General features: G+C 43.1%; 1 protein-coding gene across 1 annotated transcript in view; it reads right to left on the bottom strand.

Annotated features, from left to right (window-relative positions):
• Positions 1-20,733, bottom strand: part of LOC135556239 (cadherin-2-like) — an 83,956-nt gene that overhangs the window by 10,659 nt on the left and 52,564 nt on the right. The window contains exons 10-15 of the mRNA XM_064989260.1: positions 20,109-20,362; positions 18,822-18,964; positions 17,767-18,000; positions 17,188-17,421; positions 5,790-5,929; positions 2,534-2,695 (exon numbers count right to left, since the gene is read on the bottom strand). Of these exons, the coding sequence (XP_064845332.1) occupies positions 2,534-2,695; positions 5,790-5,929; positions 17,188-17,421; positions 17,767-18,000; positions 18,822-18,964; positions 20,109-20,362 (1,167 nt within the window). The remainder of the gene's footprint in view (positions 1-2,533; positions 2,696-5,789; positions 5,930-17,187; positions 17,422-17,766; positions 18,001-18,821; positions 18,965-20,108; positions 20,363-20,733) is intronic.

The following is a 20,733-nucleotide window of genomic DNA, read 5'->3' as shown; positions in this document are numbered from 1 at the left end:
GACAGAGTTGATGGACAACCTATGTTCACAATGGACAGAAAGTTCCACAGAGTGGAATATAATCACGTGCTATCAGAAACTGCTGCACGTGACCCCGGGTTTATGAAGTCAGACTTCACTGAGGCCAGAGTGATTGATGATGCTCTTCAAAGAATAACCTGAGCAGCAGGGAGGGACAGCCTCAGCAGTCAGCTGGCTCATGCACCAGAGCAACAGGGAGAAGAAGGATCAGATGGAGCAGAAGCACCAGTAGTAGTGCCACAAACGTCTGCTGTTTGGATGCTGTTTGACGAGAGAGCAACTGGGGATGCAGCACGAAGGAATCCCTCAGCAGATGCCATAATGGAGGTCCGATACTATGTGGAGGAGCCCCTACTCCAAAGATCTGCAGATCCTCTGAGCTGGCGGAAGAACAAACCGTCTGTCTACCCACGGTTTACTAAAGTCATGACAGGGAGACTCTGCATAGTGGCCACATCCTTTCCCTTTGAGAGGGTCTTCTCGAAAACAGGACAATACTTACTGAGAGAAGAAACTGCATCAGCCCCTCGAAAGTGAGGCACCTTGCATTTCTGAATGCTCAAAGTTCAACAGTCACATCTCAGCATCAACTGTTCAGAGGAGACTGTGTGAATAATGGTGGTTGAATTGCTGAATTGATGGTTGAATTGCTGCAAAGAAACCACTACTAAAGGACAACAATAATAAGAAGAGACTTGCTTGGGACAAGAAACACGAGAAATGGACATTAGACCGGTGGAAATCTGTCCTTTGGTCTGATGAGTCCAAATTTGAGATTTTTGGTTCCAACCGCCGTGTCTTTGTAAGACACAGAGTAGGTGAACAGATGATCCCCACGTGTGTGGTTCTCACCGTGACACTGTCAGTGATATATTTAGAGATTCAAGGCACACTTATCCAGCATGGCTACCACAGCATTCTGCAGCGATACGCCATCCCTGCTGGTTTGCGCTTAGTGGGACTATCATTTGTTTTTCAACAGTACAATGACCCAACACACACCTCCAGGCTGTGTAAGGGCTATTTAACCTCCACAATCACCCAACCATAACCAAATTGAGATGGTTTGGGATGAGTTGGACCGCAGAGTGAAGGAAAAGCAGTCAACAAGTGCTCAGCATATGTGGGAACTCCTTCAAAACTGTTGGAAAAGCATTCCAGGTGAAGCTGGTTGAGAGAATGCCAAGAGTGTGCAAAGACATCATCAAGGCAAAGGGTGGCTACTTTGAAGAATCAAAAAATATATATTTTGATTTGTTTAACACTTTTTTTGGTTATTATATCATTCCATATGTGTTTTTTCATAGTTCTGAATGTTTTTCACTATTATTCTACCATGTAGAAAATATTAAAAATAAAGAAAAACCCTTGAATGAGTAGGTGTGTCCAAACTTTTAACTGGTACTGTACATATAAAATTGTATGGTACTGCACTCTGTGGGGTACACCATTCTCACTAACGGGCGCAACAAATACTGTATAACCTCTTTCAAGGCACACCTCAAAATATGTTAATGATCCAGAGATTATTTCGCACTCCCACAACATTTTCCCACAATGCAATATAATTCACAGTATGCTGCTGTAAATATACAGTTAATACAGTACTTTACTCTAAAATTGTACTGTCAAATTATTTTAAAGCAGTGTAGCGGAACGCCGATGATCCCCGATAATGCATTGCTCTTTACAGTATTGTAATATAGAATTACAGTAGCTAACTGAAAGTTTTGCAGTAAACTTTCAGCAATTTGTTACAGTGCACCTGTTGTTTATGAAGCACGGGACAAATAACATTTGATTTGACACACAAGACCTAGGAAACAAAGCGAAAGGGATGGGGATACCTGGTCAGTTGCACTCCTGAATGCATTCAACCGAAATGTGTTTTCTGCATTTAACCCAAACCTTCTGAATCAGAGAGGTGCGGGGGGCTGCCTTACGCGACATCCACATCATCGGTGCCTGGGGAATAGTTATTGTGGGGGTTTTCTGCCTTGCTCAAGGGCAGAACAGCAGATTTTTCCACCTTGCCGGCTCAGGGATTTGAACAAGCAACCATTCGATTACTGTCCCACTGCTCAATAGAAAAACATACTGTATTAACCCTTGGCCAAGAGTTGTCCTCATCGCCTAGATACAGTGTAGACATCAACTCACTAGATTCAACACACATTAAATCTACCTCACTGAGATTGAGCTATGACTATTCTGTTGTAGAGCCAACTGGAGCTGTCTAGAGGTGGAGCCGAAAGCCAGTCTCTCTCTGGGTATTAATGAAACTCAATGGATTTATCTTAAAATAGCCAGCCGGGCCAGCCCATGTTGTTATCACGCTAATCCTCACTGTTAGCAAAGCTAATTAAGAATTACTCATAGAGGCTCTCTCTCTCTGTGTCACACACAGTGAGTCACATACACACACACACAAGCTCATATGCATAGTTTCACACAATGACACACATGTAAGCGAGCATGCTCCCAATCAGACTCACACACACTCTTTAGCTACCTCGTGGATGAAGTCTCCTATATCTCCGGGGTGGGGTGCAGCAGAACGGAGGGGGTATATATGGTCCTGGTGTAGGGGCCTCTCATCCATACGTCGGATCCCCACCTTCACCATTTCCGTCTCCAAGGCGTCGGGCTGCTGCAGCTGGCTCAGGTCATAGTCCTGGAGGGGGAAGGGAAGGAGGGAGGGTATGAAGGCGGGAGGGAGGGAGAGAGAGATAAATACACTGAATCAAAGAATGTAACACAGGCTGCACTACCACGTCGATCCTTACGTATTCTTCCCATGTTGGTGACACTGTGGTGCGGTAACCATGACTGAAACGGTCATAAGCAGTTTATTCTATATAAACAATGCATGATCAGAGATCGCATAAGGTTATGAGATGAGCTTGTGACACTGGTTGGAAATGCAGTGATGTGGTGGTGAAAACAATATGTGGGTAAATGCTGATTGCCATTTGATGTGAATAAAGTCATGCTCACTATCCTTTCAAAGCATTTTCTGCAAAAGGTGGGTAACAAAAAAAGATGCGTTACGTGCGCTTGCCTTTTACGACACCACTGCGTATACACTGTAAAAAGCAGCATGCCGCTGTTGTACACCTGAAGTGCTTTTACTGATTGGAATGATTGAAAATTACACTTTGGTTTGTTCAACCTATTCTTTTCAATTTGTCTGAAATCAAATAACAAATTTGACGGTTCAATGTTTTTTTTTTATGGAATGAAAGCTTCTAAATTGCTTTCAACACCTCATGCGCATTGGATAGCGGTAGTGGTGGGAAAATGACACTTCCTGAAGCATTGAGGCTCTCCAGACAATTCACATTGTTATTTTTGCTCACCCTTGAGAGGGAATGTCATTCCAGTTAATGTGGCCTATTCTATTCATTACTCAAACATGTACACTGCCAGCATCTGTGATGATACAGTATGCGCATAGGTGCGTGTGATTCAAAATAAACGGATAATGTTTCTATGTTATGGTAGCCAATGCTTGGTTAGGATCTTGTGGCTACTACATGTGAAAGTCGAATATGTTTGGAAACATAATTTCAAGTTATTGACCCCCCCCCCCCTTGAAAATGGGTTGTATTTATATTAAATATTAGTTTTGGATTTGTTATTTATTAAGTTTAATCAAAGGGGAAACTTAAGTTGAGTGTTGAATAAAATAAATTGCAACTTGAAATATAGGTTTGGTAATAATCCAATGAAACAGTTGGCATTGAAACATACATTTGAATTCAACACATGCCGTATTTTTGCATTTAAAAAACATAACTCATTTACTTGTTTGTAAGCAGGTGAAGATTTCTTTTTAGGTTCATCCAAAGAGTCATTTTTAACAGTGTATGTAACTGCTGTCATGATCCTTCTCTCTCATTCCAACATGACCTTACGCTGACTCATTGAATGAGAGAGTGTTCATTTTTTTTGTCTATTTCACTTTTATCTATTTTACTTACTTCGGCAATGTAAACAGGTTTCCCATGCCAATAAAGCCATTACATTGAAGTGAGAGAGATAGAAGGCTAAGAGAGATAGGCTCTGATCTCCTTTTGAATTGCCAGTGTCTGCTTCATTGAAAAACCAGAAAAACATGATGAAACATTCATCTCCAAGGGGGATCGACTTAAAGAGCATTTTCAGGGACAATAAATCCTGGCCAAGTAATGACCTTGGGCTTTGTTCACCGTAATAGCTAACCAATGAAACACTTTCAGGGGAGAGCTGTGAATGCCACCAAAACATGATGGACAGAGAGAGAGGTCGAGGAAATGGATGGATAAATACAGATGGCTTTGTCACTATGCTAGGCTTTATTGTTATTTCCTAGACAGAGGAGAACACATGCAGGCTTATTTCCCTTTGGCACCTTATTCTCTTTAAAGTGCACTACTTTTGACCAGGGCCCAAAAGAAGTGCACTATATACGGAATAGGGTGCCATCTGGAACGCGACCACAGACATCTCTACAGACAGCCAGCTAGTCAGTCAGGTCTGAAAGGGACTCAGCCATTGTTACCGGAGGAAAATAGCTGGCTTTTGTCATTGCTCACCATGCTCAGTCTTTGACACCAGGATGATAGGCTAAGTACACAAAAAGCTGATGAAATTGTTTTATCCATTTAAAACGCTTAATGTAACATGTGCAATGTGTGTGTGTGTGTTTGTCATTTGAGAGGCTGTATTATAACTGTATGTCTGGAAGTCTTTGTGTTTGGGTCTTCTGAAAGAGGTTTGTGCTTTTCTTAGCAGTGGCTGGTTGAAGAGGATATGGCCGTTAGTACCACAGAAGAGAGCCACAATGTGTGATTAATGTCCTTACTTTTAGGATTGTCTGGATTTGTGACAGGTCAGGCCTGTGCTGTTGTTAGCATTGGCTATATGACCATCAACACACAATGGTGTTAGCCTCAGTCTAGTAACCATTTAGGACCAGAGGGCCAGACTTTGTCTACATCCCAAATGTCGCCCTATCCCCTTTATAGTGTACTTTTGACCAGGGCCCTATGGGTTGCACCCTCTGCGGCTCTGCCATTGGCATCAGTGTAGCATAGTATCCGTTTAGAACCAGAGAGCCAGACTATGTGACTGTTCCTGTAGCTGTCCCTGGCCAGACCACTCCCCATAGCCCCTCACCACTGGGAGTCCCAGACAGACATTACTAATCCATCTCACAGCTGGGGGGGCTGATCAGGGGGAACTAGCCACTACGCTCACCAACAGTTAATTTTCCCGTCACTGATGATTCCTCCACATGACAATTTCCCGAACAATGGGTGGGAAGTAGCATCCATCGCAGTGAAATATGGTCTCTCGCCTTACCCCCCGCCTCCCATGCCATTGCCATGGCAATACATGTTTATCACCCCCTCTCAGAGTGCCATTATTAATATCCAATGATTGGTCAGCTAGGTCCTACAACCCCCATGGGCAAGTCCACTGGAACAGAATGACGCTGAGACTCATTCATTGATTTCTAATATTAACAAACCATACACCTCTATGAACAAGTATTACTTGTAAAAATGCACAAATACAATTTTACAACTGTCCCCATGTGAGAGTCCCTCAGTGTGTGTGTGTGTCTGTGTGTCAACCACTGTAAATGCTCCTTGCCTCCCCCCTTTACCCAAGCACTGACCTTGTATCCCACTAGCAGTTAGCGGAAGGCTAACCCTCCATCTGATTCAACAGCTGATTGGCTATGCTATCATTATGTTAATGTTAGTGTGTGTTTTCTCTACCTGGTCCTCCTCTCCTCCTCCTTCTTCGTCGTACTTCAGAATGTTGTCTCTGACATCGTCCTCTGGGTCGATGAGCAGCTGCTTGGCCTGACGTTCCTTATCCCTCCTCTTCATCCACATCACAAAGAACAACACCATCACTACGGAGAGGGGAGGGAAAAATAGGGAGGAGGAGGGTAGGGAGAGAGGGAGGATGAGGGGAGAGAGGAAGGGACAGAGGAAGGAGGGGGAAAGAAAGAGAGGAATAATTAGAACTTCACAACCATTTCATTTGAGCAGTGCACAATGCATCCAAGGGCACATTTACACTACATTCCCTTATCACTCAAAAACACACAGACACACAGACAGACACACAGACAGACAGACAGACAGACAGACAGACAGACAGACAGACAGACAGACAGACAGACAGACAGACAGACAGACAGACAGACAGACAGACAGACAGACAGACAGACAGACAGACAGAGAGAGAGAGAGGATAGAAAGTAGGTAAGGATGAAGGGAACAACATGTAACTTCAGTTTTTATTCATCCATATTTCTCTGCCATGTTAAAGAGAGGAGGTATTTAAGCTTGAAAGGAGCTTGATCAGCATATTTAGTGCAGATTTCAGAAGATGGCTGGTTGCGAGGCTGGGGTTGTGACAGGTGCATTAAGGGTGAGGCAAAGGGCTAGACTGGGGAGGTTGGGGTAGACTGGGCGAGGGGGGTAGAGGGGTGTCAAAGGGCTGTAAAAGGGGGAAAGGGGGTTAGGAAGTACCGGTGATGTGCTCAATACGGAAGAGGTCCATTGAAGCGGATGCTAAGCTAAGGAGGCAGTTTCGCTATGTTCTGGCATTTATCCGATAACGTTGAGGAGTTTACCACATCAGTCAATGGCTTCTTTAATAAATGCATCGACGACATCGTGACCATACGTACAAACCACAACCAGAAGCCATGGATTACAGGCAACATCCGCACTGAGCTAAAGGCTAGAGCTGCCGCATTCAAGGAGCAGGACTGTAATCTGGACGCTTCAAAGAAATCCCGCCACGACCTCCAACGAGCCATCAAACAGGCAAAGTGTCAATATAAGACTAAGATCAAATCCTACTACGCCGGGTCTGATGCACAAAGGATGTGGCAGGGCTTGCAAATTAACAAAGATTACAGGTCAAGCCTGGAGGCAAGCAACACTGAACCTAGCATGAGCTGGATGCAAGGATTTCTCCTATAAAGCAACATTTTTATGGAATGGTCTGCCTATCCATGTGAGAGAGACATAGACTTGGTCTCGACTAGTGATGCACCGATATGATATTTTTGGCTGATACCGATATCCGATATTTTCCTTGCCAAACAAAAACGATACCGATAACCAATATTTACAATTTTAGCAGCTTTTAAAGCATTCTAGTACAGTTATATAGTTAACACACACACATGGACTCAGCGGTCTAAGGCACTGCATCTCAGTGCAAGAGGTGTCCCTACAGTCCCTGGTTCAAATCCAGGCTGTATTACATCCGGCTGTGATTGTGAGTCCCATAGTGCAGACCACAACTTGCCTAGTTAAATAAAGGTTACACACGCACACCAACAAGTTATTTTGTTGGCATTTACGGATGGCCACATTACCAGTAAAACATAATGAAAACCTATTTCTTTCACTTATTTACTGTGCTGTTTCGTTGTTCATTTGTTCAGTCGTTTCTTTCTCAAACAGGATTTCTGTGGAACGCTGTTTGGATTTTGCGTGTCAAAAAAGATACACGTCCAATAACACTATTTGACGTGTCAAATAACACAACATCTGTTTCAGTAGCTATAGTTAGCTAGCTAACTATATAGCTAGGTGTCATCTAAAATAACTCTAATTTATAAGACAGTTCTTATTTGATTAATGGTGGTCGGACTCAACTATGTGAAGCTCACCACAATAACGATTAGTCACAATAGTGAACTTTGCAGTTAGCATTCAAAATGAAAGTATGGCATAATTCTACTCTTTGTATTCATTTGCATTACCGTCAATTACATACTTTTGCTTTGAAAGCAAACTGCAAATTCCACTATTGTGCCTAATCCTTATTGTGGCTAGCTTCACAACACATAGCCCGATGCAGTCGAGCCTCACTAGTCAGAAGCTAGCTGGCTGCTTATAACGTTAGCTTCGTGCAACCGGGTTCAGTTGCTGACTAGCTATTTATTTTCATGAACTGAAGTTAAATTTCAATAAGCGAACAACAAGTGGCAACCTAGCTAATATTTACTCACACGGATTCCTAAATCATTGGTAAGAGTAATGAAAATGACTGCAGGTTCTACTGGTCAGTTTTCAGGCTGGTTGTATTGGTGCTAGCTAGGTACCCCAGAAGTTGCAGTCGAACAAATTATGCTTTATTACCAATGCGGTATTGTAAACACATCGTTCGTGGCCGGTGTTTGCTTTTTTGCAGACTTTTTTGTATAGCTTTGACAGTGCTACTGTATCATTTTTGACATGCAAAGACCCAAACGGCGTTCCAGTTAAGTTAATAGCAGTGACGCAATTACTGTGTAACTCCGGTAGGGGGAAAATAGCTCACTTGGTAGTGTGTACCGGTGCTCGACCAGACGGCGAAAGCCAACATCTCCCACGACAGAGAACGGTTGATTGTCAAGGGCAATGAATTCCATTATCTTGGCTTTAATGTATTTTGCCTTTGAGTTGTGGAGCTGAAATTTTGTTACTCTTTCAAACGACTGCTAGATCCACACAGCAGTCATTGTGGGCTAGTTTAGGAATGCTGTGTTGCACGTATAGCGCAACATTTTACGTGGCGCCATTACATCATGTACCTACATTACATAGATGCACGTCAGCTTTGACATCGGTTTTGCACATCGGGCGTTAAACTAGATATCGGACAATACCGATGTTAGCATTTTTAGCTAATATCGTCCAATTTCGATATGTTCACCAATACATCATCATCCCTAGTCTCGACCTTTAAGACTTTACTGAAGACTCATCTCTTCAGTAGGTCCTATATTTGAATGTAGTCTGGCCCAGGGGTGCGAAGGTGAACGGCAAGGCACTGGAGTGATGAACCACCCTTGCCGTCTCTGCATGGCTGGCTCCCCTCTCTCCACTGGGATTCTCTGCCTCTGACCCAATTACAGGGGTTGAGTCACTGGCTTACCATGCCACCCCTGGGAGGGGTGCGTCACTTGAGTGGGTTGAGTCACAGACGTGATCTTCCTGTCTGGTTTTGCGCCCTCTCGGGCTCGTGCGGTGGAGGAGATCTTTGTAGGCTATACTCTGCCTTGTCTCAGGGTAGTAAATTGGTGGTCTATTGATATCCCTCTAGTGGTGTGGGGGCTGTGCTTTGGCAAAGTGGATGGACCTGTCTGGGGGTATCAACGGACTGGGCCACAGCGTCCTCGACCCATCCGTCTCAGCCTCCAGTATCTATGCTGCAATAGTCTATGTGGCAGGGGGCTGGGGTCAGTCTGTTATATGTGGTGTAATTATTCTGTCTTTTCCTGTGTGAATTTAAGTATACTCCCTCTAATTCTCTATCTCTCCCTCTCCCCTCCCATAGGACCTGAGCCCTAGGACATGCCTCAGGACTACCTGGCCTGATATGTCAAAAATTACGTGGACAGCCCTTCAGATTAGTGGAATCAGCCACACCCGTTGCGGACAGGTGTATAAAATCGAGCACACAGCCTGGCAATCTCCATAGACAAACATTGGCAGGAGAATGGCCTAACTAAAGAGCTCAGTGACTTTCAATGTGGCACCGTCATAGGATGCCACCTTGTGTCGGCTTGTTTGGTGTAAAACCTGTCGCCATTGAAAGCTGAAGCAGTGGAAACGACGGACGATTCTGGGTTTGGCTGATGCAAGGACAATGCGACATGCCCGACTGAATAGTGCCAACTGTACATCTTGGTGGAGGAGGAAAAATGGTCTGGGGCTGTTTTTCATGGTTTGGGCTAGACCCCTTAGTACCAGTGAAGGGGAATCTTAACCTCTTGAAACTCCCCATCCCGGATCCGGGATTGTGACTAAGCCTCAGGCTCATTAGCATAACGCAACGTTAACGATTTCTGAAAATCGCAAATAAAATTAAAATAATGCGTTTGCTCTCAAGCTTAGCCTTTTCTTAACAACACTGTCATCTCAGATTTTCAAAATATGCTTTTGAACCATAGAAATTGACTAATTTGTGTAAGAGTATGCAAAGCTAGCATAGCATTTTGTGTAGCATGTAGCACGCAACATTTTCACAAAAGCCAGATAACCAAATAAATAAAATCATTTACCTTTGAAGAGCTTCTGATGTTTTCAATGAGGAGACTCCCAGCCACATACCAAATGCGCAGTGTTTCCTGAAAGCGTCTGTGTGTAGGAGAAATCGTTCCGTTTTCTACATTGCGCCTGGCTACCAAACGAACCGAAAATGCAGTCACCTACAACGTGAAACTTTTTCCGGATTCACTACATAATATCGACCGAAACATGGCAAACGTTGTTTGGAATCAATCCTCAAGGTGTTTTTTCACATATCTCTTCATTGACATGCAGTTCATGGAAGCTTGCTTCTCTCTCTGTGCCCCATGGAAAAATACTGGCAGGTGACTTTTGCGCACCAATTTCGGCGCAGGACACCGGGCGGACACGTGGTAAATGTGGTCTCTTATGGTCAATCTTCCAACGATCTGCCTACAAATACGTCACAATGCTGCAGACACCTTGGGAAACGACAGAAAGGGCAGACTCATTCCTCTTGCGTTCACAGCCATATAAGGAGATCATGAAAGACAGAGCCTCAAAAATCCTTGTCATTTCCTGGATGCCAAGTCATCTTGGTTTTGCCTGAAGCTCACGTTAAAGGGCACGCACAGAGAAGATATTTGTATTTCTGGACACGTCAGAGTGTTTTCTTTCGAACAGTAGCAATTATATGCATAGTCGAGCATCTTTTTGTGACAAAATATCTTGTTTAAAACGGGAACGTTTTTCTTCCAAAAATGAAATAGCGCCACCATAAGTGTAAGAGGTTAATGCCACAGCATTCAATGACATTCATTCTGTGCTTCCAACTTTGTGGCAACAGTTTGGGGAAGGCCTTTTCCTGTTCCAGCATGACAATGCCCCTGCGCACAAAGCGAGGTCCATACAGAAATGGTTTGTCGAGATCGGTGTGGAAGAACTTGACTGGACAGAGCCCTGACCTCAACCCCATCGAAAACCATTGGGATGAATTGGAACACCGACTACGAGCCAGGCCTAATGGCCCAACCTCACTAGTGCTCGTGTGGCTGAATGGAAGCAAGTCCCTGCAGCAATGTTCCAACATCTAGTGGAAAGCCTTCCCATAAGAGTTGAGCTGTTATAGCAGCAAATGGGGGACCAACTCCATATTAATGCCCATGATTTTGGAATGAGATGTTCGACGAGCAGGTGTCTACATACTTTCGGTCATGTAGCATATCTGTTCTTTGGCAGTGTCTCAATCCACCGCATCCGCTTATATAACACTTCTGCACCTGTGGTGAAAGGTGACAGAGCTAGAGAGTGTTTGTCAGACCATGAGAGATCCTGAAAATTGGTGTTCTCACACAATCGTCTGTAGCATCCGAATGGTTTGGCCTACAAACTATTATGATCTCTCTATGGAAAGATGACACTTGGTACAGTTGGTACAGTTGGTACAGCCGATTTGCAAATTTCTGTTTGTAGCATCCGCACAGTTTGGGCTACACAATATGACCCCTCTGTGTAAAGGCGAGACTCTCACAAACACGTACATGTCAGGCCTCACAAGACTCGTCTGAAGGTTCCCCAGTACCAGTCCAAAAAGTTAATGGGAGTACTGTATATATGGAGACTGTTTAGTGACCAAAATATGGGGTTAAATACATGTAAAAAATAGACACCTCAGAACAAACTTTCTTTAGATTTGTTTGGGGGGGGGGCTATCTGTTGTTCCATGTAGTGAATCTGTTATTCAATGCGTTTGTATGGGCTTATAGCGGTAAGGCCAAATACAATTTTTCATCAAATAAGTTATTTATATAATTTTTTGATACTTCAATCGGTCTTAAAATTCACAATCAAATAGCAAAATGATCATTGGTATGAACTTCTTTTTAAAAAATCTGTAATTTAGTAGTAACCCCCCTCCACCAGTTTAGACAGGATTAAACGGGTTAACATTCCCAAGGCCGCAGGGCCAGATGGAATACCAGGATGGGTACTCAGAGCATGTGCTGACCAGCTGGCAAGTGTCTTCACTAACATATTCAACCTATCCCTTATCTGGTCTGTAATACCAACTTGTTTCAAGCAGACCACCATAGTTCCCATGCCAAAGAACACCAAGGTACCCTGCCTAAATTAATATCGTCCTGTAGCAGTCACATTTATAACCATGAAATGCTTTGAAAGGCTGGTCATGGCTCACAGCACCATCATTCAAGACACCCTGGACCCACTCAAATTCGCATACCACCCCAACACATCCACAGATGATGGAATGTCTATTGAACGCCATACTGCCGTCAAACACCTACACATAGGGAATACCTATGTAAGAATGCTGTTTATTTCCTACAGCTCTGATTCAACACCATAGTCCACTCCAAGCACATCACCAACCTCAAGACCCTGGGTCTGAATACCTCCCTCTGGAACTGAATCCTACTCTTCCTGACGGGCTACCCTCGGACGGTGAGGATAGGTAACAACACATCCACCGCTCTAACCATCTTGACTGGCTGCATCATCGCTAGGTATGGCAACTGCAAGGCACTTGACCGTAAGGCGCTACAGAGGGTGGTGAGTACGGCGCAGTACATCACTGGGGCTTAGCTCCTTGCCATGGGCTCCCGAGTGGCGCAGCGGTCTAAGGCACTGCATCTCAGTGCAAGGGGCATCACTACAGTCCCTGTTTTGAACCCTGGCAGTATCACATCCAGCCGTGATTGGGAGTCCCATAGGGTGGCGCACAATTGGCATAGGTTTGGCTGGGGTAGGCTGTCATTGTAAATAAGAATTTGTTCTTATTATCTATTTAAATCAAGTTTAAATTAAAACAAATCCAGGACCTATATACCAGGTGGTGTCAGAGGGCCCAAAAAAATGTCAAAGACTCCAGCCACACAAGCCATAGATTGTTCTCTCTGCTAAATGTGTATCTGTTTTTGTATGTACATTGCTTGATTTAATTTTATGCTACACAAACGTTTTTCTAAACTAATCCAATCAGATTCTTTGCACCCGTTACATAAATGGTTGTTTCTGTTTAAATGGCTACCTTAGACTCCTCATAGTGTTCCAAACCCTGACATTAATTATGAATGCAGGTTGCGGGTGAATAACTATTCCAACTGTTCAGCTCGTACTATATGGGGTGGGTCGAAGGCATATCCCACCGCAGGGCTTCACCAAGCTCTGGCTCACCCCCCTTCCCTTACAGATGCACTGTTGGTAGGAAAACAAGTAGAGACCACCCACCAGGTAGTGGCTTTGGTAGACACTGAAGCTTTGGGGTGGTATGAATGAAATGGGGTATCGACCCCAGAAGAAGGGTCCCCCACCACACCTAAGGTCCTGGCGGTAATGGCTTGTCAGCGCTGTGGCACCTAGGGCGATGCGCCTAGGGGAGGAGTCTCCTCCGGGCCCCGATGGATGGGTACGGAGTTGATTCGGAAGAGCAGGAGGAAGCTTTTTTGATAAGGACACCCCGTTCCAAAAGAACCGAAGATAGCTTTTTTAACAAAGTACATTTTTTACATGTTTTCCATGTCTTAAAAATGTTTGCTTTTGTTTTAAATCATGTGTGCACATTTAAAGGCTTTACAGATTTGATATTTTTTAAGTACTTTTGTTTTAGGTTGTTCTTTATTGTTTCAATCAAGAACACATTAAACTAATCGGTGTAATATTCAATGCTGTTTTGAATGCATATTTATACCGCTTTAAAGTGTACATACGATGATGTAAATATGAGCTGTGCAAGTGAAATTGTCTTAATACAATTTTACCAAAATAGAAACAAAACCATTCCAACTGTATCCAAACTATGGCTGGATTCCAATAGGATTTACAAATCACTTAGCAAGCCAGTAGAATGTCACTTGCAGGTAGGGTTGCAAAATTCCAATTACATTCCTGTTTAATCAGCTTCTTGACATGCCACACCTATTTCTATTCAGGTTAGTTCATAGGAAGAGAGTGTAGATGCTGCCTTTTTTTCCCCCATTGTCGAAAGTTGTGTAAGGTCCAATGCTAACGCAGACAAGGCCTGCATTAAAGCTGGGTGTTCTATCTGGAGGAATGCTATTGATAATGCCAAATGATTTGCTAGGCACCCATCAAGCAAAGAGCATTTTAAATACACTGCACTGTGTAAAGAAAAACTAGTTTGATGTGCTATGGGAACATCGCTGTCAACACTAATTCATGATAGGTAACTGGCAAGAAATCGCATGTATTTGACTATGATTATGGACATTATTGATTTCCTTGTTTCAAACCAGCAACCACCGAGGGGGACATTGGATGCAATAGAGCCAAGAGGGGAGGGGGGCAGTGAAGTTTTTGGAATATAGTCTTGAACTTGTCAAGGTGTTTAGCACCATAGCCCACAATTCCACAACTCTGTAACTCTTCTGAAAAGGTAAGAAACAATCTAGCTGGTTGGTTTTTATCAAAATCTTGGTGGAATATCCAGTGGTGTCATTTCAGGAAAAACGTAGGTCATGCAATGGCAAAATGACTTACTTAGCTAGCCTAGGTTTACAACAGCCTTGTTTAGTGTGTAGGGCACTATCCATGACACTGTTAAAGCACAGCGGAGATTTTGTTGTTCATTGTGGTATAGCGTGATATAAGCAAAATTCAACATAATTCCAATCCAAGAAACCAAAATGACACCCCTGGGTATAGCTACATATCGATATGTTTCATCATAGAAATAGATACATTATATTATGGTTTTCTTGCTAGCCTGTGCTCTTAGAATTTATTTGCCTGTCCCCATAGGATAACCTTTTTGGTTGAAGGGAAAACCCTTTTGGCTTCTATATCGGTTCTTCAAAGGGTTCTCCTATAGGGGACAGCTGAAGAACTCTTTTCGGTTCCAGATAGCAAAAAAATATCAGAGTGTATTGGTTTTCGTGGTTGTAAATGGAACTGTATGTATTGGAAATGTGTTTATGGTAGGCTGCATTGCTTAATTGATTGAGTGGGTTGAATTGTATCCACAGAAGCATATTGTACCATTTCACAAGGTGTTGCTGAACTCATGAGCGGCTTGATTTTCCATGTTTGAAGACAACTGTGTGTCCTTGTCTAAAAGACAAGGCACATTGGCAAATTATATTGGTTTTATGGCTTAGGCGGGGTGTGGCTTTCCGATAATTATTTTTGGCCAACCGCGAGTGGAAGTGTTGTACCTGTTTAAATGTGCTATGGTAGAGGAACAGTTTGATGTCTACAAGGACCAAATGGCTTTGTAACTGTGGTGGTACAATATGTGACTTGTTTCAGAAACTAGGCAGATGTCACTACTTCAACGGAGAGCCATTTTAACGTAAACTTTTCTTTTAGCAAAATGTGTTTTTTTTGGCAGAAATACCTTCTGGAACATGTGAACTTTCATGTGCCTTAATAACAAACTTGTATGCCATTTGTAAATACGAATACAATTGTTCAATTATGAGCCTAGCTGGTTTATCCACGGAAAAAAGCGAGCAACCTTCCCCCTAACCATGATTGGCTTCAGTCTATAATATGAGCTGGTCAGTATGTGTAGGTAATCCTTTCTAATGCTGCTTTTTTGAAAGATATCACGTAGTAGAGCTACATAAGTCTACCTACATGTACATATTCCCTCAATTACCTTGACTAATCTATGCCCCTGCACATTGACTCTGTAGCGGTAGCCCTTGTATATAGCCTCGTTACTGTTATTTTATTGTTGCTCTTTAATTATTATAAAAGAATTTTTTACTTACATTTATGTTAGTAAATACTTTCATGACACTTATTTTTCTTAACTGCATTGTTGGTTACGGGCTTGTAAATAAGCATTTCACTGTAAGGTCTACAAAAACATATTTAAATTGTTTCCAGCAGCACAGTTGCAGTCACCAACGCTCTGGATAACATAAAAACAGACCAACCAGCTCTGCTAGGGGGAGTAAAATGGTCAGAATGAGCTTTTCTCTCATTTGTGTCTGGAAATAGCTAGCAAGCTAGCCAACGTTAGCTAGTTAGCTTGGGTGCTTGACTGCTGATGTTAGGCCAGAGCGTCCAGTGTGCGCTCTGAACTCTCAGAGAGCAAAACGCTCTGAATTTACGAATGGACAATCTGACAATGCTCTGAGATAACGAACGCCCAGAGCACACTCTGGCACAAATTCAAGAACATACCCGTAGTATAAGTCAGCCTTTAGTCTTGACATTTTTGGTTGTTTAGTACATAGCCTCACATGTGAATCCTTAAAGAGATAGGTGGGGCTAAAGATTAAAAGGATATGAGTGATGCTGAATGGGTGTAGATAAAGAAGAGCTCTCTAGTAGGTACCAAAACATTCAAGGGCGATGTTCTCAAAAGTGAGGTTACACGCTTATCAACTTTTAAAGTACAATTACTTTCCCATTATTCCTCAACTGTAGTGTATGATATACCATTTTCTAACTCTGAGTCTCTACTTTTATCCAATGTAAAAAAACATGTTGTTACATAAGTCCAAATCGAGCCAGTTGGTCACATATGAAGGCAAAAAGCATGCTTTTTTTACCTGTCGAGAAAGGTAGTGATGTTACGTTTGATGCTGGAGTTCCCGAGGCAAGCGTCAACATTGCTAAGCAGTGTACTTTGAAGCAGTGTGCCAATGCCTGTATCCTGTTATCAGAAGCACATGATCAATGGCGTCCGAAGCTTCGTTTGGTCGAACAACCAACTACTTGGTTTGGCTGCGCACACGCTATGGGGTATGGGATGTCATCTATAACGATTTGGCTGCTCTAAATTATTTTGATCAGGAGGTGCCACTAGTGTCCACTATGTTGATCAAAGCCTCGTAATGAACATGTTTCGTCACAATAGGTGCTCGATGCTTCAGGAAACTTCATTTCTCCATCACTAGAGAAAGTTATTATCTGACGTATGTACTGGGGTACAACTAAAAGTACAAAGGAGGTCAGGGTACCACCCCAGTGACAAGCGGAGACACACTTTTAGGAACAAATCCAAACATTTATTTCTGAGATTGTACTGGAGCTATAAAAATACCCAGATAGGAGAATGTGGGAGATAAGGCAGGGGATATGGCTGTGTGCTGTTGGTGTGTGCAAGTCTGCTTGAGTGTGTGGGTAAGCCTGTCCTAGCCTGTATAACCAGACTCACCTAGCAGTATGATGATACAGATGAGGATTGCGATGATTGCTCCAGTGCCCAGCCCTGCTGCGATGATGCGTTCCATGTCCACGCAGTCTCCATGGTGATCACACTGACACACCTTGACCTGTAGGTAGGATGTATTGGACATGGGCAGGTTGCCTGAGTCTGTGATGATGATAGGAACCTCGTAGATACCACTCTCCAGAAAACCTATCCGCAGCCTGATCTGAGCATATTCACCTGGGATAGGGACACACAGAGAGGGGGGTGAGGAGAAGAGAGTAAGAGAGAGAGGGGGTAAGGGAGAGAGAGGGGGAAGAGAGAGAGAGAGAGAGAGAGGTGGGGAGGAAAAGAGAGTTTGTGGGGAGTTACAGATAGAGGTTGAGAGTTTTAGAGACAAAGACAGGAAATAAGAGTGAGAGAGAGCAAGGGAGAGTAATAGAGGGAAGGATAAAGAAAGAAAGAGAGCGAGATGGGGGAGAATGTTCAACAAGTTATTTAGTCATGCCAATAAAACATTTTTGAATTCAATTCAGTTGAGAAAGAGAAATGGAGCAAAAGAGGGCAAAAAGCAGACAGACTAACCATTGAGGCGTATGAGGGTCCAGTTCCTGCGTGCATCTGCCGGCCGCTTGGCCAGTTCGAAGGCAAAGGGGCCGGCGTTAGGGGTCAGATCGGGGTCACTGGCGGTGATGTTGATGGTGTTGGGCTCAGGCTTCTCACACATCTCCACCTCCGGAGGGAAGACACGAGGAGCATTGTCATTTATGTCCAACAGGTACATCTGTAATGTACCTGTACCACTGGCTGGGGGGATGCCTGAGAGAGGGAGGATAAAGGGATGCAGGAAAGAGAGATGGAGAGACTAGTGAGATAAGCAAAGTGAAGAAAATGGCACCTTACATAGACAGGAATAATAAAACAATGTTTGGTGCAACATAGATACTGTACTGAACTATATGTTAAAAGGAACACATTACAGGCACATTACAGCACTCATACCAAACAGGATTCATGCTGTCATACATAATATTATGTCACACCCCAAACCATATTGCAACACTCAAATTTCTTAAAACAACACTCCGTCAACAGCTACATATGACTTCAGTGAAACTAACCTCCTAAATAAGAGATGAGAGAAATGTATGATCAAACACACCAGGAGGGTGAGTAAGGGAATGAGGGAGAGGGAAATCAGTATGTTAGGGAGGCTGCCTGAGGCACACAGCTGACCTGTGTGTGCGTGTGTGCGCGCGTGCGTGCGTGTATTTGCCAAAAGCACAATGAAGAGCTCAGTCAGGATTGTGCTGAGATGCAGCAGGGGCTTTCTGTGCGTGAGTGGTGTTTTTAGAGTCTGTGTATGTGAACACTAGCTTGTGTGCTCATGTGTATACATATAATTTTCTGTAGTAGTACTACCATTGTCATCTGATATTTTCCTTTCTTTTTTGGGGGTGGGGGGGGGAACAAGATATTTATCTTTTCGCGCCAAGAAAGTGAGTCAAACTAAATGGATTGTAATTTAATTGAATTGATGTGAATAGTGAGATTTAGCTCAAGTGCTTCTCTGCATGAGTACCCCACACAGCGATACACTGTAAATTCCTAAAACAGTACAGGTCCACCCGCACTCTCACCATTATCAGTGGCCATGAAGGTGATGTTGTAGAGGTTATTCTTCACATATGGAGACTCTCTGTCCAGCACAGCGATGGTGGAGATCCGCCCGTTTACAGGGTCTATCTTCAGCCAATTAGCAGGGTCGAACACCTTGGCGTACCTTAAAATCAACCAATGAGATGACAGTACACAATTTACCCTTTGCTAAGCCCCGCCCCCCTTGGTTACTGTTGGAACCTCAAACTACATTTTCCCAGGAAGCTCAATGAACCACTCAAACCACTGGTGAAATCCCCTCACAATGATCTCAAACTGTGTTTTTATACAGGGAGATGAATCAGGAGTTTGAAAGTTCAGCCTGCTTTGGTGGGATGGAGATTTGGCCTTCCATGGCGACATCCCCATGCAGTAAATTGGTTAATAGACCAATAAGAGCGTTTCAAACCACTCTGCCAAAACCAGCTAATTTTCCATTTCCTCTTAACACTCATACAATTCTCAGACAGTCCAAACAACATTTTAGCTTGAGAAATATTTGAATTTATTTTTGACCTTTTTAATTGAAAACAATCACAGTAAGGTACTCAATTGCTGCCCAGAAATGATTTGATATTACAATAAAAACGGGTGCATTGGACCTTTAAGTGACTAGCTAGCAATGTAAGGTGGTTCATGAGACTGAGAGCTAGCAAACAATATAACAAAAGTATAATTTGGATAAAAATAAATAATCTCAACAGGCTCTGCATTTCAGGAATCAGAGTTGCAGGTTCCTCTGGTGCACTGTTTGCTTATTTAGCCATTTAAACAATTGCTTTTTTTCAAGAAATGCTCTCCGTTTTTGCCATTGTCCTCACCAGCTTACATGAGTTTGAAACGTGAGCTTATTCGAGGTGTCAGACTTGACGACAGTTCCTATCCATTGGAGCATTGCGAATGATTAGGAACTTTGGAGCGGGTGAATTACAACAGGAAGTAATGCGAAACTATGTAAGGCATTTGAAACATAGACATTCAACACATAAAAAAAACACATTGACGCGGCAGGTAGACTAGTGGTTAGAGCGTTGGGCCGGTAACCGGAAGGTTGCTAGATAAAATCTCTGAGCTGACAAGGTAAAAATCTTTAATTTTGCCCCTGAACAAGGCTGTTAACCCACTGCTCCTAGGCTGTCATTGTAAATAAGAATTTGTTCTTAACTGACTTGCCTAGTTAAATAAAAGTTAAAAATATATATATATATACATATATATATATATATTAGCTAACGTGCCCAATGCTGATCCCTCTCTCATCTACTTACCGTATGTTCTGTTGCATGTATCTGTCAGGGTCCTGTGCTGTAAAGGTGGTGAGTAGCGAGCCGCCCGGTAGCCCCTCCTCGAGTTTGATGACTTTGGGGTTGGGGGAGAACTCTGGGCTCTCGTTGACGTCTGTGATGCGTACAGAAACGGTGGCGGTGGACTGACGGGGCAGGTGGATACCACGGGCCAGGGAAACCTCGTTCTCAGCCAGTACCGTCAGCACGAAGGAACGACTCACCTCATAGTCTATAGGCTGGAGAGATACACACATACCAGTTAGCCACGCAGTTTACACTTCAATTTGTTTGTCAATCTTACATACCAAAGCTCACACAAAACAGCCGTAATGTACAGTGGCTTCAGAAAGTAATCAAACCCCTTGACTTTTTCCACATTTTGTTGTGTTATAGCCTGAATTTAAAATGTATTCAATTGAGATTTCTTGACACAATACTCCATAATGTCAAAGTGGAATTTTGTTTTTAGAAATGTTTAGAAATGAATTAAAAATGAAAATCTGAAATGTCTTGAGTCAAGTATTCAACCCCCTTAAGAGTAAAAATGCTCTTAATAAGTCAAGTTGCATGGACTCACTTTAGCATGGTGAAGTTATTCACTACACTT

The sequence above is a fragment of the Oncorhynchus masou genome, chromosome 15 (assembly GCF_036934945.1).
Source record: "Oncorhynchus masou masou isolate Uvic2021 chromosome 15, UVic_Omas_1.1, whole genome shotgun sequence".
NCBI classification, from domain to species: Eukaryota; Metazoa; Chordata; class Actinopteri; order Salmoniformes; family Salmonidae; genus Oncorhynchus; species Oncorhynchus masou.
This window is presented reverse-complemented; position numbering and strand designations above follow the sequence as displayed.